Raw genomic sequence first — 25562 nt, 5'->3', positions numbered from 1 at the left:
AAGACCTGTATTTGATTCAGTGATGAATAAACAAAGTGCAGAATAGAAGAAAATCAAATCTTAATTAAACTCTTTCTTTAGAAAAACAACATAAGCCATCATCAAGGAATGCATCACAAGATGATTTACTTTATTTATAAAAGGCTGATTTAGGGCCTTTAAAAGGGTGCTTTTGATTTAAATAGAAAAATTATGAAAATTAAAACTAAATGCTTGCTGGTTATCATTCTTTTCCTTTAGAAGCTAGTTAATCTTAAATGTGCCAATGTGTATAACTTTACAAAAGGAAAAAAAAAGTACTTTAAATTTCATGATAACAAATCAGTAAAATACTGCCTAAAAATCTGAATAAAGCTATTCTGAAGTAATTATAGGCATGGCCTAGCATACTGAGTAACTCCTTAATATTCACCCTGTTCATACACTATTTAATAATGAGATCTAAGAGATCCATTTTCTTTAAAAAGATAAAGAAAAAATACCATCTATTCATTGTTTATTTTACATTTCATATGTCTGAACATATATATGAGAATTTTAAAACTGAATCTATTTATATTATTTAAAATATAAATTGCATTATGAAGTGATGAAAGAACTACTCTAAAAATTACATTTTGAGGCTTTAAAAATTATTGAAAACTGCAACCTGGTCAAGAATGTAAGTAGATAATGTGTTGAAAAAATAACTTCTAGAGTGAGCTTAATGGAGAGAAAAAATGAAAAGAGAACACATGCTTAGTTAGAGGTCCTTAGACAAGGAAGGCAAAACACAGCAGGAAGAACAGACATATCCAAAAGGCTTTTAAGAGAGAAATTAGAAAACAGAGCTTAGTCACGGATCTGAGTGACCTAGGAAAATAATTATCAGATATATCCAAGCCAAGACTTGATGATCTTTCATCAGAGAATTTATAGGGCACATTGCTGCACTGGGCCAAGGCCAGACCACCAGTTTCTAGACTCTTGGCATCTATTATTGATACTTGTGAAAAGACAAATTCAAAATGGCTATACCCCAGTTAAACAGTCATCATTCACATAAAGAAAGAGAATGGGAGCTCTTGATGTATAAAGTAGTGCTAATCTACAGTCTTTCTGTAGATTCTGAATGTTGAGGCTCCTTTCTATTAGTTCTAATCTTGTACCTCCTACCCCTCCCCCATTTTATCTGCCACTTTTTCCACCCCAGAACTACATCTAGGGCATTGGCTATGCTTATGAAATAAGTTGAACTATGATTTAAAAAATAACAATTGAAAGAAATCATTATCACTAAGTTAACCCTTCTCAGTAGGCATGAAAAGTCTTTTCTAATATAATAATATATAAATGTTAATGGAAATCCATGAAACATAAAATTTCACACAAGGTTATTCATCTAATTTGGTTAAAAAAAAAAGTCCAAAGTCCATTTCCTTAACCACTAATCTGCACTACCAATAAATTATACCAATTCATAGGCTGAGGTTAGTTGTACTCATGTTAATACCTAATCAACATCTCCTGTGTACATGTACTAATGAAGAGATTGTGGAGCTAAAGGTAAATAAATGAGTCATCATTTAATAGACAACCTAAAAATAGAACAATGAGCTAGATGCAGGATACCAGAATAATACAAAATCACAAGACATGACATTCCTATTATCTTGCCTCTATGAAATGATTGCTAAAGCTAGACAGAATTTCAGATACATTTTTAGTTTTAGAAAACTTAGATACATTCTCTTTGTTGGTTTCTCTCCTAATTCTCCTATCATCTTTGCAACTGCCCTCCAGTGAGGTCACTTTCTCTTGATCATAAAAGTCAGTTTTCCTCAAGGACTCTTTAGTTTTTTCTCCTTTTAACTCTACAAATATTCCCAGACTACATTCTTTCATTTTCATGGCTCTTAACACTTCCCATTTCCTTTTTCAGTCTCAGATCCCCGTATTTCCTACAACTAATCAGAATTTACTTGGAACTGTCAAAAATACCTCAAATTTAGCAAGTCTAAAATGGAATCTCCTCTTAAAATGCCTTAAATTTTTTTTGTTTGGTTGCTCTTAAATTATACAAAGTAGGAAACTAAATTGATCTTAACTCTTCCCTTTCCTTGTCTCTCTGAAAGCCTGTCAATTCTACCAAAGAAATGTCTCTGAATTCCCTCCCTCCATATCTGCCTGTTCTCCATCTTCACCAAAGCAGTAATTCAGGTCCTAAACTGCTATCCAAAAAAAAAAAAAAAAAACCGCTATCCCCTGAAATTCTACAGTTTCCTTCGAAACAATCACACAGCTTCCAGTATTCCCCCATCCAGGGGTTTCTGATCTCTTTTCAGGTGGCCAGAAGAATAATCATGCCAAAATGGATCTGATGAACTTGTTTTTTGGTTTTTTTAAAGATTTATTTATTTATTTATACAAGCACTGGGTACAGTCAGAAGCGCGGGAGGGTGAGAGAATTCACCAGAGCCAGAGCGGGGAACAGAACAGGCAGACTGACGAAGTACACTGCTGAGGGGAGCAGTAGGTGAGGCAGGAGAGGTCTGCACGCCATGTAGAACCCTCAGCCGGCGGCCAGGGATTGAACCGGCGCTGCAGAGGCTGTGGGCAGCTTCGCAGCCCAGCGCTCAACCGCTGCGCCACCGGGGAGGCCCCAACTTGTTTTCTTAACAAAGCTCCAACAGTGTCCCACTGAGCCTAGACATCTTCACACACTATACAAGACTCTTTTAACCACAATTCCGACCCACCTTCCAGCCTCCTCTCTAGTTAGCATCCCTCAGAAACCATGTACTAAGTAAGGGCCATGTACAGTTCACTTCTACACTTTCCCTGAAAAAGCGATCCCCTCTTCCAACAAAGTTGTTTTCTCCTCTATAGCCCTATAGCACTTCAGATGGGCCTAGCTCATGTGTTTCTGATGTTCATTGTTATGTTAAGGAGCTTGTAGAACATAGTTAAGTTTGTGGTTCAGAAGCAAATATATCTAGGTTCAAATCCCAGCTGGGTGGCCAGGCCTGTTCATTCATCTATAAAACAGACATAATAATTTTATAGGGTTTTATGAAGATGAATTATGAGACAGAAAGAAACTGCTAGCAGACTGCCTGGAACATAGAAAGGGCTCAATAAATATTAGCCATTATAATTTCATCTTCTAAGACTTAGCTATTCAACAGCAGAGACTCAATTTAATTCACTTCCCCCCTCCATCACATTTAATAGAATGCTTCAACTGACTTAGCAATTTTCCACCACACCATGGCCAATCTGATTTCTAATAAATGCCTTCCTAGAACTGTCTGTAGGTTAAGTAAATGTTACATTAAATGAAGACACACTTAGACTAAAAGAAAACAGGCAGTGAAATCAAAATTGAACATAAGCATTTCAATTAGAGAAGATACCAAATTTCACTTTCAATTGTTTAAAAATCTTATTGATAGAAATACACATATCCCAAAAATGCTGCCTCATGAAGTTGTATATCCTAAGGAGTTTAAAGTCAGGCAATCAGGTAGGTGATTTGGGTGAACAGCATTTTAAGACCCCTAAAGTTTTCAAAGTTCCAGTTTCTAAATTGTCCTGGAGCCAGAGCTGAAATTAATACTTAAATAACGCATAAAAACAAAGTTAAGAACATATTTTGCTTTCCCCTCCTTCCTTTCCTTTATCTATTTTCCTTCTTTTAACATTATGCCAATGCTACCCACACATTTTGACTTAAATTTTTCCTTTCATTTTTATTTATAGAGGGGTAGGAAGGATCTTTAGATGCAATTAAATCAATCTTTAGCCTAACTGCATTTTTCTCAAATCTCCATACCAAAACTAGCTAAATTTTGAATTTAGGAGGTAGCATGAGTACAAGATAAAATCCATACAAGAAGAGCCTTTCCTTGAACCCACTAGTTCAGCCACTTAACTAACTATATAACTCCTGCAACCTTGGATTCGTTATCTCCAAAATGAGGATCATGAGAATTAAATGAGATAATGTATGTAGAAAGCACTTAGCATATTGCATGACTAGAATAAACATTCAGTAAATCTTATGTTATGATAATAATGTTTCTTAAATCTTAATATTCATAAATTATGGTACACTCATAGACTGGAATTCTATTTTAACCATTTAAAATACTAGTTAGTTCTACAAATACGGATATGGAATGATCACCAAGATAAATGAAAACAAAAACAAAACAAAACATTGTTAGTATGCTATCACTTCTACATTTTTAAATGCAGATAGCTATATACATATACATTAGTACATACACAGAATGTCTCTGAAAGAATACATAAGAAACTAGTATTAGACGTTGCCTCTGGGAAGGAAACCTAAGTGGCTAAGGGATAGAAGTGGAAGAAAGTCTTACATTTTAAGGTATTACTTTTTATACACTTTAAATTTTGTTATCATTTGCTTCTATTGCCTATTTCAGAAATAAAAATAAAGCTTATATTATGAACTTATGCAACCAAAATATTTCATTATATATTGAGTTACACCGAAATTTTAAGAGAACCCTATGGTGATTTAAACATAATTCTAGCACTAATCAACTCTATTGCAGATCACAGTCAAAGGCTGATACAATTTTAGCTAAATAAGCCAATGAGAATTTATTAAGATATATTAAGAGGGGATGCTTGGAGAAAAAGGAAAAACCTAAGTACGTGGATGGGGGAGACAATAACGCAGTCCGGTTACTCAAAATAGAGATTCATTCTTGAATGCAAAATAAACGAAAGAAGGAAAAAAGGCCCTTGACAAAATGCACCCCCACTGAAGCCTCTAAAATAGATCTTTCAATCTAAGAAGGCTTGAGTTGAGTTCCCAGAATTCAGAGAGCCAGAGGGACCTGCGGGGTTCTGGGGCGTGGGTTTTCCTTACAGTGCCAGGTCCCCAGCCCCAGGAGCTTGGGATGACGATGGGTGGGACGTTCGCCGGCACGAACCCCACACTCTCATCCCGGGAAGCCAGACACTCCCACACCTGGGCGCACCAGATCGAACACCGGGAGGGTACCAACTCTGGGTCGACCTCTGACCCTCGAAATTAAAGTCACTCTGGACCATCTGCCTCAGTGCTCAAGGCATCTTCGTGGACTGGAACTAATAGGGCAAGAGCGGCTGAAACTCCTCTCGAGCGCACCCTAACTCCTAAAACCGTGAAGCCAGGAGACCAATTAGGTGAGACCGAGGAGGGAAGGTGACTGACCCGAGACCTCTCTGGTCATATGCAGACGGCTCGGCCTACTCATGGCACGGTCACTGACCTTTCCAAAGGGGGTTTCCAGGGGCGGTGGCCGGAGGGGTGAGAGCAGCGGCCCAGGCCCTGCACCCAAAACATCTCCCTCTCAGCCGGCTCTGCACTAAGCGCAGGGTAACCAAGGGCGACCAGGAGGCCGCCATCTTGAGCTCCGTACACGGGAAGAGGAAAACTTTATTGAAACCCAGAAGAGAGGAAGGGTGGCACAGACAAATCCAGTGGTGATCGCGGGAGGCTCCGCCCGAGACACAGGCGCAGCCGAGGAACGTGATCTCTAGTAGCAAGGGGCGGGCTGGACTCCCGTGCCCTTGGGTCCTTCCGGGCGCTGACAGCCAGGACTACGGCTCCCGGCAAGCAGTGCGGCAGCGGCGTGGGCGGGGCGGGCCAGTCAGGCGCGAGAGGAGGGGCAGCTACGTGGCCCGGGCGCCCTGCCGTAGAGCCCCAAGTGTTTTCAAGGAATTTGAACATGGTTATGACGTCCAGTCGGGTAACCCTTGAGCCCTGGCTATTAGCTTACCTGACCGAGATTCTGAAACCTAAATAAATGTGAGTTACCCAGGGGGCCCTTCCAAGGTAACGAAATATGTTAAACATCCTCAAACCTCCCCAAGCAGTAGCTCCCATTATTTCTTGGCCTCCAGTATCATGCTCATCATTGGCAAAGCACCTGAAATGTGCTACTGCTTCTTTGCTTTCTGTATTTGATTAGCATAAAATCATTTTCAATATGGCATACATTCAACTGTTTTGAAAAATTTTGTGATATGGGAAACCCACATGTCTATACTTACCTATGTATTTTCTGATTTTATGTTCCTTACCCAAATTTTTTGTAGGAGAAATAGAAAATTACCTTATATAATTTTCTACATGTCCTCGCTGACATTTTTTTAATAATAGCAACAACACCTAACCAACTCCCTAACCTCCCCCAACTCCAGGTTGTAATCTCAGAGTCACCTTCAATTAATTTCCTTATCACTCACATCCAATCTTTTGCCAGATATGATTGAATCTATATGGTTTTAATGTGGTGGAAATCCATCGCCATCTTTGGGTCTTACTCCATTTGAGGCTAATGCAATCATCTGCTAACTGGTGCTCTCTCTCCATCCTGCTCTCAGTTTGTTTCCAAAGATATGACCTATCTGACCACATCCCTTCACAGATTTTAAACTTGTAAAAAATGAAGAACAAAATGAAGTACTATTCTGTCTACAAAATGAAGTACAATTTTTTTATTATGGAGCTTAAGAAAATGGAATTTGGCTTCTACCTACCTTATCATCTCATATTAATCAAATGACTTAGGGCCAGAAAACGTTGAGTGACTTATCAAATATCTCATTTGTTTTCATGACCCTCCATATATACTATCTTGGAAAAACTGGAAAACTGATCCCATTCCCAGTTCTCACCCCTCCTTTCCTAAGTTCTGATTTTTTTATTAGAAAAATTCATATTAATCAAAATAATTACAAAAACCAGTAATTGAATTTCACTATTTCCAGGAAAACTACAAGGATATTCCAGGTTTAATACTGCAGATATACTTGGTACTCATTATTATGGGGGGGGGGACTTCATTTAGAACAATATCCAGATGTAATGAGAAAAATTATTTTAGATCCTCACGGAACCATAAAGATCCAATTTTAATCCAGACATTTCACATATTAAGATTCAATGACCCTGGGCCTCCCTGGCGGCGCAGCGGTTGAGCGCTGGGTTGTGAAGCTCCCTGCGGCCTCTGCGTCGCAGGTTCGATCCCCGGCCACCAGAGGAGGGTCCCACATGGCGCGCAGACCTCTCCTGCCGCCTGCTGCTCCCCTCAGCAGTGTACTTCGGTCCTTCTGCCTGCTCTGCTCCCCACTCTGGCCCGGTTCTGACTGTACCCAGTGCATGTATAAACAAACAAACAAACAAATAAATAAACAAACAAATAAATAAAAATACATGCCTCTTTAAAAAAAAAATTAAAAAAAAAAAAGATTCAATGACCCTGAGAAAAAAAATGACTTGCCCAAGATAACACAGATACTACTCCTTCTTAAAATTAAATGGCGTGGGGCCTCTGTGGTGAAGCAAGGGTTAAGCATCAGCACTATGAAGCTATCTGCAACCATTGCAGCGTAAGTTTGATTCCTGGGCAGGGAGGTGACCCACATGGCGCAGCAGACCTCTTCTGACTAGCCCACTGCTCCCCTCAGCAGTGTATTTCAGTAGATCTGCCTGTTCTGTTCCCTACTCTGTCTCTGATGAATCCTCTCACCCCCCACACCTCTGGCCTATACCCAGCTCTTGTATGCATAAATAAATAAATCTTTTTAAAAAATTAAATGGTGTGTCTATTTAATGAGCTAGTTCTTCAAATAGTCCTTACATCAGCTCTCTCTATATATATACAAAAAACAGACCTTGCCACATATACTTTTGATTTCTACTCATTGATGGTCATAACCAATTTAGTTTTGCTATATGATTAGTTGGATTTTATATAATGCATCCAGACAATCAAATAGACTGAATGTTTTTCAGTTCTGTAGACTGCTTATTCAGAGGAATTAAAGTAGAACTATAATGTAGCCAATCTTTAAAACTTAAAGATGCAATGATAAAACTCTATGAACTCATTTGCTCTTAAATATTAGTTATACCAGCTGACAACACTCAGAACTAGCTATGATTGGCCTACACTTCAAAGGAGTTTTGTTTTCAAATAGACATATTGGGGAGATTACTTGGCTAAGTTTAAATCAAGATGTGTTTTATTTAGCCAACTTTACTGATAATAAAGGAGCTATCAGTCTAGGCTCTCAAGAGGATAAAACCTGAATACCTTGTAGTCATGGGACTTACCTAATCCAAGAAGTGTTCATTCCAAAGTTGAGTGTTCTCTGCCGAAACCAAGACTGGAGAAAACTAAGGGATCAAATAAAGAAAGCACTGTGAGACCTCTAATGTCTATACACAACAGTTGTCAAGGCCCAATTTTCACAGCATATATCTCACTTAGACTGAGCAAGTCTCATCAACTTCAAAGGGAGAGATGTGTGACCACAGATCCAAGTTTCCATAACCAGGGCTTACTTAGCAGGAATACACACAATAATTTATGGTACAGACTTCATTTCTTTAATCCAAATCAACTCAGCTGGATTTTGAAGCTTTAGTTCTTGGAACTAATCAACTGTCCCTTAAAATAACAAATCCACTCAGCTTTATATCACGTATCAATCCTGTAGATTACCTGGCATAAGCCATGGTTTAGATTTCTAGATTGCTATTTAAGAAATGTTAATATATAGCTGTATACTATTCTACTATGTAGAATATTATCAAATTACCAATATTTACTCTGGAGGAAATTTTATGCATTGCAAAAAGAGAAACAGGAGATATAATTTCCCACATTTGCTGTTCAACAATTTTTTAAATCTAACATTGTTTACATGTACTATTTTCAGCTTTAATTTGATACTTTACTACCAGGTAAATCATTCTTTAATGTAATTACTCTTATATTATAATTATGATCTTTAAGGTCTACAAAGTAATTAGAGGGCATTTTCCAAGAAATAAATTTCTGGATTTTTATATTATGCAATTTTTCTGCTTATAGTTTGGTGTTATATTTAATTAATTATTATTAAATACTTATAAAATGACAAGTATAGAGATAGACCTTTACAAATACCCAAGTCTTTTTGGTCCAAAATGTTTTTAATCACATTTCAAAAGTTAACACAAGTATATCCCCTTTTTTTTTTCAGCGTTTATTAGTTTTGACTCACTCTAGCATGTTATACACATCAGCACCTGTGCCCATTTAGCAAAGAATTTCAGTACAAATCATTCTGAATTGAATAGACATCTCTAAGAAGCATTACAATTGTTGCAATATTTTTAGAAACTGAAACAAGGAAATAAACAACTTCAGTAAAAGTGATTTAAATAACAAATAACGTATCTTTATAAACAGCTTATCTCCTTGAGAACAAAGAATAAACAAGGAGACAAGGTTTTTTTTTTCCCTTCCACTATTAAAGCAGATCACAATATGAATGGGTGAAATGTCATGAATAATTGGAGAAAATCACAGAGTAATCTTCGACAAAAACATCTGATTTATTTAAATTGTCGCTGTTTGTCTTATTAGAACCTTTATTTAACCTTGTTATCCACAATGCAGTATTCAAGCTGGCTTATCAAAAATATACTTTGGAACTAACCATATTCTGAAATTTTTGACTTCTTTAAATGCAAACTATGTAAACCTATAGCATTTGTTTCTTTCCCTTGAGACCTATTTGATTGACATTGCATTAGACTGAAATGCCTATGAAAACCTATGTTTTTAATCTAAAACAGTAGTAAATAAATCAGGCTTTGAATCATTCAATTACTAGATTTAAGCAAAGATTTCTGGTCAAGAGGGCCACCAGGCTTTCCACTACTAGATTCATCTAGATACAACATTCATTGTCATATCCTCCACTCACAAACTTAGCCAAGCCCCATGATTCACTCATCATAGTATTTAAGGCCTCATTTTATGATTTTCGAACCATTTGATAGGCTCATTTCCTAATTGACTCCTACTTAAATCCAGATATTATAGCGCTTACCATTGTGTATAGACTTTTCTAAATAATTTACAGATATTAACTCTTTCAGTGTTCACAGCCATTCTCTGAAGTAGGTACTATTATTATCTCCATTTTATTTATTTATTTTTAAAGATTTATTTATTTACACATATAAGAACTGGGGTGTAGGCCAGAGGTGCGGGGGGGTGGGGGGGTTGGTGGTGAGAGGATTTACCAGAGACAGAGTGGGGAGCAGAAGAGGCGAATCTATTGAAAAACACTGCTGAGGGGAACAGCGGGCAAGACAGAAGAAGAGGTCTGCTGCGCCATGTGGATCAGCACCATGTGCTGGCCAAGGATCATACTCATGCCACAGTGGCTGGCAATAGTTTGATAGTGCTGTGCCTTAACCCCTGTACCACTAGGGAGACCCTATTATCTCCATTTTATACATGAAGAAATAGAAGCACCAACAGGCAAAGTAACTTTTTTAGGGTTATACAGCTGCTATGGATTTTGCCCATATCCTCTACCAAGCCCCAGTTAAATAGAATTTATTTGCTCATAGTGTTGTCTTCAAGTCACACACACTATTAAATATAAAATTTTAGTTGATGGCTCATTTATAATAAAAAAACAATGTCAATATATGACCCATGCAGATATTCCACATAATGGATAAGAGAGGTTAGAGAAAGAAAGGCAGTATGGAGATCTCTGCCATCTGATATTAACCAAAACTAAGATACAGCAGAAGAGTAAAGTGTAAATGAAAAGAGAAAAAAGATGACTCTAGTCATAAGACTGGGTGATGTGAAAAATGGTAATATTTGTAGTAAACAGGATACTGGCAGTCAAGGCAAATGGGATATGACTGATTTTAGGCACTAGAGTTTGATTCAGTCAGTAAACCAAACAAACAGAAGTTGCACGCAGGGCCTGAATGTGTGGTGTGAAGGGTGACAAACATTGTAGTGTTGTGCCCATACACCAGGTTGAAGTAGTTATGGATTTGGGAGCACTGGACACCTCAGTGGAACAAGCCTTGGTCCAGGAGGCCTGCTCAAGCTCTCTATTAAACCTAATATGTGCTGGTAAATACATCTCCTATGAGAATGTATTTTCCCAGGTGAATAGTTGGACAAGTTAGCTTCCTTTGCAAATATAACTAGGAGTCAAACCTGGCATGCCTAAGGCCTTGCACTGGAATGTTGACACCATTTCACACAGACTTGCCAGGCCCTCCACCTCCTAAGAGTCCTTGTGCTCCTTGCATCCTGACACCCTCCTCCAACTGGCATCTCACATAGTTCCAGTCTGAGCAATCCTTAGTTGCTTAGAGCAGTGCCTTCTTTGAGTCAAACCAGAGAATCAGACAAATATTTCTCAAATCCATTCACTTTACATTCCTACTGCTTTTGATTTCTGCCAGTGATACTTCTAGACTAAAAATCAAATGCTTTTCAATGTCTTTAGATAATATCCAGAACCATAAACATGGACTGTAATGCCCTTCCTTGGCCTTGCCCTCTGACCCAAGTCCTTGTCACAGTTCCCATTCATTCCAGCAGTACTGAACTAGCTGTAATCCCCTAGCGGTGCCATGTTCCTCCTTTCCTCTGGGCCTCTGCCTGCCTCATCTTTAGCAATGGATGCATCTCCTACACACAGGCACACACCACATCACGCAAATGCCGGGCATTTGCCAGCAAATGATTCAGTTTTGGTGTTAATAGAAATTCTTTCATTACAACCTTCGGGATTGGACTATGTGGCTCTCATCACACTCTTATGTGGTTTGAACATGGTTTGTTCATGATTATGACTAAAAGATACTGGAGTCAAAAACTGTATCTTGTTTCCCACCTTCTCTTTTCTCCATGCCCTCTATTCTGGACCACCCCCAAACGTAGCGCAGTGCTTGACAAACGTGCTCTGTACATATTTGTCACATAAATGGCCAGAAAGATTTGAAAACCCAGCTAGAGAGACCCACTTGATGCTGTTTGTTCTGGAAAGGGACCTCTCTCCATTCTACCAGTTAACCAATATGCCTGGCATCCTTGAGATTCTCTAGGTCTTTGCTAATCAGAATGGTCTGGGGACCGACAGCATAAGCATTACTTGGAACTTGTTAGAAATGCAAAATCACAGGCCTCCCCATAGAATTCCTGAACTAGAATCTGATTTTTACAAGGGTCTCTTGGTGATTTGTATGCATTTTAATGTTTGAAAAACAATGCTCTAGATACTAATGGTTATTTATTCAGAAATTTGGTAATACATCTTTTTGAGTGAAGGAATACAAATACCTGGTTCTTAGAAGGTGTTATTTGGGCCCTGATCCAGGTTTATACTAATCTTGCCTTGCCTTAGATGGTTGAAATCACTCATTCTGCATGATATTGGGAGTTTTTCTATCTCAGAATGAATCCTATTTTGTTTTTATTTTTTCCAGAAGTCAGTCACCTGATTATGGACAGGGACTGTTCATTGTCATGGCTGCCTTTACCCTTGCAGACATTGGAGCCAATGTCATCTATCAGAGGAGAGTCTCCCCTCTCCCAAGAATGGGCCTGCCTTAGTATCTCTGATGTCTCAGTAGTCCTTACTCATTGACTGGGAGCACCCCATGAAAATGTGGCCACAAAAAAATGCAATAATGAATTTGAAAGCACAGCAACTGAGGCCATAGGTTAATTATGTTTCCTGTGGTTGGAGATCTGAGATGCCTACTCTCATGGATACCAGGGAGAGAAAGGAAAAGTTATAGGGAAAACGGCATCATTGGTGAAAACTTTGAAAAAAACAAGAGGGTGGTTTGATTTTGATACAAATAGCTAGTCAGTGCCTGATTTACCAATATAGAGGAGGTGCTAAATCTAAAAAATATAACAAATGTGTCTATTTTGGAAGAGATGCTTTGTAAAGGATCTCAGGGTGGGGAGTAAGACCCTCAAAAGGCAAGCCTAAAACATTTAACAGGTAGTTTTAACCTGCCTCTTGAGAGTGAGGATCAAGTTACCAGCAGGTTGCTTTTGCTGAGTGGAGCTCGCAGGCAGGGTCTGGTTAAGTCTCCAGCAACATTTACCTTCTTTGAAAAATAAAACTGAACAAATACACAAAGAACATTAGTATGCTCCTCTAAATTATTACTCTACCAGAAACTCCAAAGTCATAAGACTGTCAAAGAACAACCCAGCTGCTGACTTCTCCCTAACTGGAAGTAAATAAGCTTGCCTCTGAGAGGAGAGAAACTATTTGATATGCCACCAGGATGGATCAAGATGAGAAGGCCTTTGGGGAAAGAGAGGTTGAGGAGGCAGGGAGCTTCCTTGGAGGACCCTTGGATCCAATCCTAAAGAACCTCAAAGAACATTATCATCTTCAAAGTCTGATTCTCCAAACACTAACTGGTTGTCCACTAATTCAATTCTGACACTATCTCTTGGAGTTAGCACAGATCCCAAATGTTAAGGACTCAGTTTCACAAAAAGCCCCTACATCAGACACACAGCTATAAATGGGATCCTTAAGCTATCCACTTCTTGCCAGCTGATTAGAGATGTGGGGGTTCTGATTACAGAGGGGGGTTCTCCTGATACCCCCCTCAAGTTTGATAATGTGAAGTCAGAAAAATGCTTCACTTGTAACTACTGGTTTATTATAACGGATACAACTCTAGAACAAATACATATAAGAGTTTAGGGCAAAGGGGAAGGGGTGTACTGACCTTTCATTCCCTCTCCTGCCTGCCACCATCCCGGACTTCAGGGGTGAGGCTAAAAGGTTTCACAACTTTTTCCATATTTGGGTTTTCTAGTAACCAGACCCCACCCTGAAGCTACTTAGGGACCTGCCCCTGTACTGAGTCACCTCATTCATTAGTATAAACCAGGCGTGGTCAAAGGAGTTTGTTAGAAATAAGGCAAGACACTTGAGTTAGAAAATTTCAAGGTTTTTAAGAGCTCTGTGCTAGGATCCAGGGACAAAGACCAATATTTTTTTTATTATACTACATGTCACAGAGATATGCAGGGATGAATGAGAAATACAGTTCTCATTCAACTTCAAGTATAATACAACCATCTCAAACTAAAAAGTAGAAAATAGATTGTTTAATAAATGGAATTGGAACACGTAGATAATCCAGTGAGGGAACAATTTAGATCTATACTTCTCTTATGCCAAAATAAATTCCAGATGGATCAAATATTTAAATAAAAGAAGAAACTATAAATATCTAGAATTTTGGAATTAACAGGAAAATGGAATTTTACACTGTAACAGAAGGAACATCTATCTAAGCATGCTTCAAAAGTCAGAAGCCATAAAAGAAGATTGACAAACTCAGCTGTATAAATTACAAAATACATAGTGAAAACCATCATTGGCAAAGTCAAAAGCTAAGTTGCAATTTATATCACACAAAAGACTTATCCTTTAATATTTAATTAGCTCCACATGCCCAGAAAGAGAACATCAGTCAAAAGAAAAATTAGTGAAGAATTTTAACAAGTAGATCACAAAAAAAGGAAATAGAATGTGTTGTAAGCATATAAAAATGTTCAGTTGCACTCATAAGGAAAATTAAAATAAGGACACCATTTAGACTACTAAAGATCAAAAAGTTTGATAACACTCGGTGTTGGTGAAACTGTGGACAAACAGGCACTTCCACACATTGCTGAACCAGGTATAAACTGGCAAAACCTGTTCAGAAGGAATCCTTGAGATAGCTCTATTGCACAGCTCCTCTACAGAAAAGATTCCTGCAAATATAATCCCACATGTGTAATGTTAAAAGCCAAAGTTAAACTGAGTAAATTTTAAAGATCTTACTGATTTTGTTCAGTAATTCAGGTAGCATTCCATTTATTAAGTTGCTTCACAATTCAATGGGCAAAAGGGAGAAGGATCAAGGAAATTACACTAGCAAAAAACTGGATTGGTTATGGCACGGTCACTTTCCTTTAGGGGTCAGTAAGTGGCTTACAGTCAGATTACTTCAATAGTGCTGATTAGGTGATACTTGAATGACTTGTTTAAAATTCCTCTTCTGGGAGAGGCCAAAACTATTATTAAGTCTTGGTTTGTTGATGCCAGTAAGTGATTCCATTTTGGGCCTATTGGCTTGTTTTTAACAGTAATGACTGGTACATTCTAGGTTATTCATTGCTACATTTTAATAGTAAAATATTTGCTCATCATATATATATATATGAGTAGGAGACAAGTTAAATCATGACATATGAAATGAAATGCTTAGCTGCTGTACAGATATGGAACCATTCTCAAGATCTTTTTTACTTATTAAGTAAAATAAAAGGCAAAAATGTGTGTATCCTATGATATTCTTTCTGTTAGTATGTATGTACACACATGCATATGTTTGACAGGCTAGAATATTCCTGGAAGGATACAAAGATGCACAAGCAGCTGGTAATAGTGACTGTGAAATAGGAACTGGAACTGGGGATTAGGACTGAAGGTAAAATTTTTTAATGTATATTTTATTTTGACTTGTCAATCATGTAGTGCTTTATTTAAAAGTCAACAAATCAGTGTTTATAATGCCCTCAATACCAAAAATAAAAACTCAGATTCTCAAAAGTTGAACATGGACCTGATTCACATTGGAAGTAGTCTTTCAGTGGGAATGAAGGAGCTACTGAGCTTTGTGCCGCACAAAGTGAGGTCACCTATTGAGAGTAAGGAAGAGGATAAAATAAGGGATTGCTGAGCATGTGGTGGGATGAACTAAAGTTTGAAATCGTAAATTTGCAAAGGTATCAGTCAGTCTGAGATTTTCTTCAGAACTATTAAACAGTCTGGGAGCAGGGGTTTAGGAGGAAAGTCAAAATATGAGACCTGGAATGCTCTGAATTGGAAACTTGGTATCAAAGAGGACAGGCTAGCCCTTAAGAAGTTTACAGGACTGCATTATTTTTGCCCCTAATCCAAAGTCTTACACTTTGGAGGTATAACTCTTGGTTTCGTCATGTCCCTGAGGTGATCAGGCTTGGGGAGAGAGATATGAAACCCATGAAACTGTGTGAAGAACTCTCCATAGGAAGTTACTATCAACCGACTGCTCATTGATTTTTTAATAAAGAGGAATAGATAATGTTAATGACCAGAACCATCAAGCTGTGATAACCTAATATACAACTCAAGAGACATGTTGAAAATATGAAAAAACAGGTCCAAAATAGTCTGCATGCTGGACCCTATCCACTCTTAAAAGTGTGATCCTAAGTCACCTAAGTCAATCAATCTGGAGTTGCCAGATCAGCATCAATATGGAGCAAGGACGGAATTACTTGAAGTCATCTCTCTTTATTTCTTTCCTTTTTTTTCCCTAGCTAATAATCTTGTACCATTCTTTCTCTCTATAAATTCTCTCTCTATACCATTCTTTCTCTCAACCCTCCATTTTGGGGGCCTCCCTGGTGGCCTAGGGGTTAAGTCTCAGCGCTACCACTGAGACAGCCTGAGTTCCACCCCAGGTGAGGGAGCCAACCCACATGGCACAGCAGACTGCTCCTGTCTCGCCCACTGCTCCCCTTAACTGTGTTTTTCAACGGATCCATCTGTTCTGCTCTCCACTCTGTCTCTGGTGAATCCTCTCACACACCCACCCTGGCCTACACCCCAGTTCTTCTGCGCAAAAATAAATAAAACTTTTAAAAATAAATACCCTCCATTTTGTGAAACCCTTGCAGTATCTAGATGGGATGCTGCCTGATTCATGAATCCTTTAAAAATGCCAATAGATCTCTGAATTTATGGATTTTGTTTTTGACACACACAACTCACAAAGTGCCTAGGGTAATACAGACACACTGACTAGAAAAATTATTTTTCTAGAATCTGGCCATTAGGAAAACATAAGATTGATTGCAATTTTCTAATATCTTAGTTCATCCTTAGAATATTTTCATGCCTTCCAATACCTACCCCCCACTTCCATTGTCGTCCTTTCTTAAATTACCATTGTTAACAGCTTAGTGTGTATCTTTCCATGCAAAACATGCACATATGAAAGTATATTCATACCCCAAGTGGGTCTTGTTTGGGCATCATAGGAGGCAGGCTATTCTGTGATCCTCACCAATATATCAATGGGTATTCCTCTACTAATTCTAATAGCTAAAAACAGACATTCTAATATTACAAGAAACAAAAACAGACCTATTTCTTTCATTCTAATTACATAATTTCCCACAGAATTAACATATTATAATTCAAGCATTTTCTTATTGATAGACCTTCAGACAAGTTCCAGGCTTTTTGTTTTTCTTTTTCCATAGACAAACTGCAGTGTGGCCAGAGGTGCGGGGAGTGAGAGGATTCAGAGATAGAGTGGGGAATAGAAAAATCAGATTGACTGAAACACACTAACTGGGTGAGACAGGAGAGGTTTGCTGTGCCATATGTGGGTTAGCTCCCTGGCAGGGATCAAACTCAGGCCATTGCGGTGATAATACTGAGACTTAACCCCTAGGTCACCAGGGAGGTCCCAAGTTCCAGTTTTGTCACTGCAAGCAAATCTGCAGTAAACATCTCTGCACTAACATACCTTGGTCTCTTGTAGCAAGTTGGATTTTGATCAATATCAAAGTGTCCTGAAGTGGGCCTCTCTGGCGGCACAAGGGGTTAAGCACCGCACTATGAAGCAAGGAGAAACCCACGTGGCAAAGATCGCTCCTGTCTCCTCCCGCTGCTCCCCTCAGCAGTGTCTTTCAGTCGGGCTGCCTGTTCTGTTCCCCACTCTGTCTCTGGTGAATCCTCTTACCCACCCCACCCCCATCTCTGGCCTATCTATATTCTTCCTAATATATGTATGTCCTTTTTGATATTTGTCAATATATTAAATAGAAAACAGGAGTTCATGTTTGCTTTAATGTATTTTTTTTTTTTATTTAGTGAGGTTGAGCATGTTTTTAGCTTCCTGTCTAGTTGAATTTCTTTCCCTAAGAAGTGGCATGAAATAGTGGTTAAGTATATAAATTCTGGAGCTAGTTCTTGCCATTTTATACTGAGTGATCCTTAAGTTATTTGCCTCTGTGCCTTAGATTCCTCGTTTGTGAAATGGGGACAGAAATGGTACCCATCATAAGGTTTTAAATGTTCATTATCTGAAAAGCACATAGAAAAGTATTTATTCATATTCTATGCCTATTTTTCTGTAGGATTGTGTTTTAACTTGTTAATTTATGGGAGTTTTTATATTTGGAATATTCATCTTTTACTATCCTATGTGTTTTTTATATATACTTCCCTCAATTTTTTTTTATTATAATGCCTTTTGCTATGTAATTTATTTTTTAAAAGTATGAACTTAAATTACTGCTTTTTCTTGTTTTGCTTGTTTCCCTTGTTGCTTGAGAAGTACTTCCTTACTAAAGGTCATACAATTTTTCTCCTAAATTTTGTATCTAAATATACGCTTTAGTTCTTACATTTAAATCAATCTAAAACATTTTGTGTATGGTAGAATATAGGACTAGCTCTTTAGTTCTCCTATTCCCTAGATATCCAACTGTGCCAGTATATGGGATAGAAAAAAAATTTCCCCCTACCCCTTGGGATTCTTCCCCTACCACTCTCTTTCCACTGGGCCCCTGTAGATAGAGATCCAGTAAGCTGCTGGGGTTAAATTTCCTTTTCTTTTGCTGGCTATTGTCAGGAGTTCCAGGATTATCTCAGCCATGAAGTTATTGCCAAACTGTAGAGACAGAGAAGAAATTTCCTTCTATCCCTCTGGATTCTTTTTAGACTGGTAGAGCAATCAAATTGTCATCAGAAAGATTAGTAGAATTAAAGTAAAAGTTTAATTACATACACATGGAAAAATTACATAAATGCAGACTCTAAAATAGATGGGAGAAAATGAGGGTATTTATGCTGAGATAAGGAATGGTACAGGAGTCTGGGTCTTCAAGGAAAGAGGAAGGGGACTTACATGAGGAGGAGGAGGTGACTCATATGACAAAGATCTGATACTCCAAAATTACATGTTTGTCCTGACATACACATACTTCTCTTCAATAGAAAAGTTAGTTCTAATAAAAATCCTAATTTTGGATAATATCCCCAATTATCAAAACCATACTTGTATTTATAGTGACTTCATAGTAAGTTTTAACATTTGGTAAAGGAAATCCCACCTAAAAAATATCTTTTTCTATTCATCACTCATTAGGAAAATGCTTATCAAAACCACAATGAGGTACCATCTCACACCTGTGAGAATGGCCCATATAAAAAAATAACACAAACAAGTGCTGGCAAGGATGTGGAGAAAAAGGAACACTTTTTTTGGTTGTTTATTTATTTTTTACATCATTGTTCATTTTTGTACAATGTTTGATTGTCCCCTCAGGTTTAATCCCCATAAAATTCCCACATCACCTAAGCACCATCACCATAGTCTCTTGTGCTCTTCCCTCCCCTGTTCTAATCCCTCTCCCTCCTCTTCCCCTGCTGTATGTCTTGGATTTATAGTTTGCCTGCTAGTTTTATTTATTCATTTTTTTGACCACTTGTGTGGTTTCCCTATATTCCTCCTATAAGTGAAACCATCCAATTTTTTTCCTTAGAAAAAAGGAACACTGTTGGTGGGAATGTAGATTGGTCCATCCCATATGGAAAGAAGTGTGATTTCTCAAAAGACTGAAAATGGATCTACTATATGACCCAGAAATTCCATTAAGTATCTACCCAAAGAACACAAAAACACTAATTCAAAAGGAAACCTGCTCTCCTGTGTTTTAGCAGCACTATTTACAAAAGCCAAGATATGGAAACAACTTAAATGCCCCAGAGCAGATCCAGGAGATGTGATATATATACACAATGGAGCACTACTCAGCGGTCAAAAAAGATAAACTCATGCCACTTACAGGAACATAAACAGAACTGGGATTATCCTAAGTGAAGTGAGCCAGAATGAGAAAGATAAATACTGGATGCTTTTACTTATATGTGGAATATAGAGAAACTAAAAAAAGGATCTGACAAAGACAAAGTTTAAAACCAACCCTTGAAGGCAGACCATAGACTTGAGGAGGTGGGGAGGAGATACAAGGAGGCAGGGGGAAGAGTACAGTGGGCTCTGATGGACTCTGGGTGCTTTGGTGGTGGGAAAACTATGGTGACCATACATGAGGGGAGAAATCCTATATTGTGGTAAAACAGAAAAGGATGTAAAATAATCATACCTTTTTTTTATTTTTATAATCTTCTTGGAGATTACTCCAAATATGATTTTATCATCATCTTGGAGATTACTCCAAATATGAACCTTAAAATAATATTGTCCACTACTAACCACCCACTCAAGGCTGGAGGAAGGTAAAAACCAACCACATCAGGACTCTAATTGCATTAAATTATTAATTTAGGATGAAATGACATTTTTCTGATAAAGTCCTCCTATAGGGCCTCGCTGGTGGCGCAAGGGGTTAAGACGCAACCTATGAAGCTATCCACAGTCACTGCAGCAGGAGTGGCAGAATCCCCCCTGGCTGGGTATTGAACACTGCTGCTCCCCTCAGCAGTGTATTTCAGCCATTCTGTTCCCCATTCTGTCTCTGGTGAATCCTCTCACCCCCCAAACCTCTGGCCTGTACTCCAGTTCTTGTATGCACAAATAAATCTTTCAAAAAAAAGTCCTCCCATAGAGGAACATTAACTTTTTATTTAGGTTTTAATTTATGTCTTTTTAATAAAGTTTCATAATTTTGTACTTACAAATCCCATGCCTGCCTTCCTAGGGTTTTTTTTTTTTTTTTTTTCAATTTTTTTTGTTATTTCTTCCATCTCCATTTTGCCTAGAGGAGGAAAACTATAAATTAGGTTCCTTAATTTCATTCAGCCACTACATTATCTTGTTAATTCTAGTAGCTTATTCTTTTTGGATTTCCTAGGAATACAGTATCTCTTAAAAACCTAAATTTTTACTTTTTGTTTATATGGGGAAGTTCTTCTTTGGCTCAGTCAATATGCTATGTTGTTATGCTATCCTCTGTAGCTTTTTCCTGACAGCAGGCACCTGTTGCTGCTGCCCTAGAATGCTTTAAGTGGCATCCAAGGAAAGAGACAGAAGCTTTCCTTGAGAATATTCCATGATTGCTTTGTTCAGGTGTCACAGATGACAACACAATACAGTGGTTCCTGGTTACTTAGCTTTTCTATGCCACAATTTAAAAGAGTCATTTATGCTCATTTCTTGAGCTTACTTGCTGTAATCATACCAGTTAAGTTCCCACTTGGTCTCTTCCACCAGCAGATAGGCCCAGTAGAGAGTCCCATCTAGGCATACTTATTCTGATATTACCCCTACTCTTTGAAAGACAGCCATATGCAGAGAGGATTTCCCTGCCCTCCCTCTCTTATGAACTAATCTCAGTCACTATTTTGTTTGTTTAAAGCACCAATCATATTGGCAGGTATATTATTATTGATTTTTAAAAATTATTTATTATGCCTCCCCAAGATAGACCACACCTGTTAAAAAGAAACAACAGTCACAAATGGAGACACTTGTACTAAGATTCACCAAGACTTTTTAAAAAAAGATTTATTTTTATATTTTTATGCATTACAAGAGCCGGGGTGTAGGCCAGAGATACAGGGGGAGAGAGAGGAGTCACCAGAGACTGAATGAGGAGCAGAACAGGCCGACTGACTGAAATACACTGCTGAGGGGAGCAGCGGGCAAGACAGGAGAGGTCTGCTGCACTATGTGGGTCAGCTCCCTGGCTGGGGAGCCAACTGTGCTGAGACTTAACCCCTTGCACCAATATGGAGGGCCTCCAAAATCCACCAAGACGTTAATACCTAGCCTACATGTGGTTTCAACTTTTCCCGAGAACACAGTCTTAACTGGTCAATGTGGAATTTTCTAGTCAGCACCAATGTGGTAATCTTTTCCATTACCCAAAGAAAGATGAGATCATCTGCCATAACATCTTTCTCCATCCTCCCCCTCCCCCAGGTAGGATGCCTAAATCTGAAATAATTCCCTTTTCCCTTGCCTTCTTTCTGCCTATAGAAACCTTTCATTTTGTGGATTAAAGAACTAGACATAAGACCTGAAACCATAAATTGCATAGAAGGAAATATAGGCGAAACACTACATGATATGCACATCAAAGACATCACCCAAAGCAGTAATAGTGAAGGCAAAGATAAACAGCTGGGACTACATCAAATTAAAGAGCTTCTGGGGCCTCCCCGGTGGCGCAGCAGTTGAGCGCTGGGTTGCGAAACTGTGCGCGGCCTCTGCGGCGCCGGTTCGATCCCCGGCTGCTCCCCGGCCACCGGAGGAGGGTCCCGCATGGCGCGCAGACCTCTCCTGCCGCCCGCTGCTCCCCTCAGCAGTGTACTTCGGTCCTTCTGCCTGCTCTGCTCCCTGCTCTGGCTCTGGTGAATTCTCTCACCCTCCCTCCTGCGCTTCTGACTGTACCCAGTGCATGTATAAACAAAACAAACAAACAAACCAGCAAACAAATAAATAAAGCATGCCTCTATAAAAAAAAAAAAATAAAGAGCTTCTGCACAGCAAAAGAGATAATAACAAAAACAAAGAGAAACCCCACCGACTGGGAGAACATTTTTGCTCATAACACTAATGATAAAGGACTGATCACAAAAATCTACAAAGAGCTGATGAGACTCAACAAAAACAAAGAAAATAATCCAGTCAAAAAATGGGCAGAAGAACTAAAAAGAAGCTTCTCTGAAGAGGAAATGCAAATGGCCAACAGGCATATGAAAAAATGTTCAACATCACTTGTAATCAGGGAAATGCAAATCAAAACTACCATGAGATACCATCTTACACCAGTGAGAATGGCACATATTAAAAAAAGTAGCAACAACAAATGTTGGTGAGGGTGTGGAGAAAAAGGAACTCTCTTGCACTGTTGGTGGAAGTGCAAACTGGTCCAACCACTATGGAGAGCTGTGCAGAGGTTCCTCACACTACTAAAAATGGAGCTTCCATATGATCCAGCAGTTCCACTCCTAGGTATTTACCCAAAGGACACAAAAACATCAATTCCAAAGAGCACCTGCACCCCTATGTTTATAGCAGCACTATTTACAATAGCTAAGCTTTGGAAACAACCCAAATGCCCAAAAATAGATGACTGGATCAAGAAGATGTGGTACATATACACCATGGACTATTACTCAGCAGTCAAAAAAGATAAACACATGCAATTTGCAGCAACATGGATGGAGCTGGAAGGGATCATGCTCAGTGAAATAAGCCAGAAAGAAAAAGAAAAATACCGGATGGTCTCACTCATAGCAGGAATCTAGAAAACTTAAATAAGGGACCAGGAAAAAGAATAACTACAAGAAAGAAAATATCAAAATCAACAAACAACTATGAACCAGAGACACTCTATGGGGGGGGGGGCGGGGAAAGGAGGGATTGGAGTCAAAATAAGGGGGTTGTAATTGTATGGGGAATATAAAAATAAAATTAAAAAAAAAAGCCTTTCATTTTGTAGTTTTTCAGAGCACTTTTCTACCTGCTAAATGGAATGTTACCCAATTCATGATTCATTTAATAAAGTCAATTAAATCTTTATACTTAATTGTATTTTTGGTGAAAGCTGGAACAACTTGAATTTTATGTGTTTATTTTTTATATTAATTTTTTTATTTTTTTACATCATTGTTCATTTTTAAACAATATTTGCTTCCTCCCACCCCCTCAGGTGTAGTCCCCAGAGTTAACTTGAAGTTTTTTAATGGCAGAAAAAACAAATGATACCACCTTTATGAAACGAAATTTGACAATAAGCAGGATTATGTGTGTTTTAATCCTTTTTTCAGCAATAATAGCATATCTAAGTACTATTTCCAGTATATTGATATTGTTAAAGATTATGTCACAAGTCTATTTGTTACAACTTTTATAGGTAATACCAAGAATTGAAATAACAAACTGTCCATCAGTAAAAGATTAGTTGACTAAATGTATGTTCACACAGTGATGTACCCCGTATCTGTTGAAAGGAGAATGATCTCAGGGATACTTTTTTTTAGCTTTATTGAGGCATAATTTGTATGCAAAAAGTGGTAATATACATCCATATTACCATCTCCACAATCAAGGTGAACATATACATCACCTTCAAAAGTTTAAAAAAACTCTCTGGCATCAGAGAATTTCACATGACTTATTTATCATATTACTGTAGAATTTACTAGGTGAAACACCTAGTTAATTCTTCAATAACTATTTGTTGGCTTAATGAATGTTAAATTTTCTTAAAAATAATCAACATGTATAAGTACTTCTTTATTCCAACTGTTACTAGGAATAGTAACTACTATTAATAGTAATAGTAACTACTGTTACTATAATAATATAATAGTAACTACTGTTATTAGTAACCTTGACAATTTTTCAACTAACATTAAAAAAGATCAGATTATCTAAAGTGAATGGGATTTCTGAAACGCAACATATTAAAAAAAAAAAAACAACAAACACAAAACCTGCAGAGACAATCGTGGAACTTTAACATCAAGGGAGAAGCCAAACAGGGTTTCTGTCGCAAATGTTCAAAATCTGCATTTGCTAGTGATGAGCTGTGATTTATTGTTTGGCCTTAAAAAATTGGTTATAAAGGCCAAAGTTTCATTTCAAATGCTTGAGAAATATTTTTACCACTTTCATTTTCTTTAGACTTACCGGGACGTTGCTACACAGGAACGGGGAAAGCTGTAGGTCGCCCAAACACAGGACATTTAGGCAAGTTTCAGTCTACCTACTTTGAGGGTCGACCAGTCTCCAAAAACGGTTTGACCTCAGTGGTATAATCTCACAAGGTTTTTGTTTTTTATTTCGCTTTCCTACTTTACCGCCTTCAGTTTATCAGTTGAGAAACATGTCGGTGAAACTCTCAAGCTGATGTCAAAATCACTATTTGAGTGATTACTTATAAAGGTCACTCTAGACAGGCATTTTCAGTGCTTCACGGTTACGCCATATATAAATTGGCAGTTAGCGGAGGCAATTTTTTAAAAATATTTTTTAAATATTTAAAATATTTAAATTTTTCTTTATATTTGTTTATGGATAAAAGAACTGGGGTACAGGCCAGAGGCCTGGGGTGTGAGAGGATTCACCAGAGACAGAGTGGGGAGCAGAACAGGCAGACTGACTGGAATACACTGCTGAGGGGAGCAGCGGGTGAGACAGGAGAGGTCTGCTGCGCCACGTGGGTAGCTCCCCGGGCCAGGGATCGAACTTGTGCTGCAGAGGTTGCGGACCGCTTCACAGGTTGTGTCTTAACCCCTTGAGCCACCAGGAAGGCCCAGCGGAGGCAGTTATGTTCGACAAAACACCGACTAATTTCTCACAAATCGGTGTTTACCTGTGCCCTACGTACCCAAGCCTCGAAGACTTCCCGGAATACTTCCCGCAGCTTGGGACCCCAGCGGCCGCAGAAAGACAGGAAGCGCACGCCCCGGTCCCTCGGCGGCGCGCTCGCTGGTGCATTGTGGGTGCTGTAGTCCGGCTGGAACCTGCGCGCGACTACAAGTCCCGTGACCTTGCCACTCCTTCGCAGCCTAGCCCGTAGTCCCCCTCCGCGGCCTCGGCTGGGCCTCCCGGGCCCCGGGTGAAGCGTTCCGGCTAGTCAGCTGTTTCTCCCCTGGGCACTCGAGGCGGAAGC

At 38.6% G+C, this 25562-nt stretch overlaps 1 protein-coding gene and 1 long non-coding RNA gene across 4 annotated transcripts in view; both read right to left on the bottom strand.

Annotated features, from left to right (window-relative positions):
- The window catches only part of AFG1L (AFG1 like ATPase), a 135665-nt gene extending 130069 nt beyond the window's left edge, over window positions 1-5596 (bottom strand). For all 3 annotated transcript variants that reach the window (XR_005126910.1, XR_008553311.1, XM_037520180.2), the window contains exon 1: window positions 5274-5596. Coding sequence is in view for 1 of the 3 variants with exons in the window: in XM_037520180.2 (XP_037376077.1) it covers window positions 5274-5409 (136 nt within the window). In the remaining 2 variants the exon portion in view is untranslated. The remainder of the gene's footprint in view (window positions 1-5273) is intronic.
- A 1182-nt stretch (window positions 5597-6778) lies between these two features.
- Window positions 6779-25559, bottom strand: LOC119252756 (uncharacterized). Its single transcript, XR_005126914.2, has 3 exons — window positions 25278-25559; window positions 8126-8188; window positions 6779-7155 (listed from the first exon to the last, which is right to left on the bottom strand). It is a non-coding gene; the product is annotated as an uncharacterized LOC119252756 (long non-coding RNA).
- Between the last annotated feature and the right edge of the window lie 3 nt (window positions 25560-25562).

Source organism: Talpa occidentalis, unplaced genomic scaffold (assembly GCF_014898055.3).
Source record: "Talpa occidentalis isolate TD23 unplaced genomic scaffold, MPIMG_talOcc4v2.1 talOcc4.2, whole genome shotgun sequence".
NCBI classification, from domain to species: Eukaryota; Metazoa; Chordata; class Mammalia; order Eulipotyphla; family Talpidae; genus Talpa; species Talpa occidentalis.
Note: the sequence above shows the minus strand (reverse complement) of the source record. Positions and strands in the feature narration are given on the sequence as shown.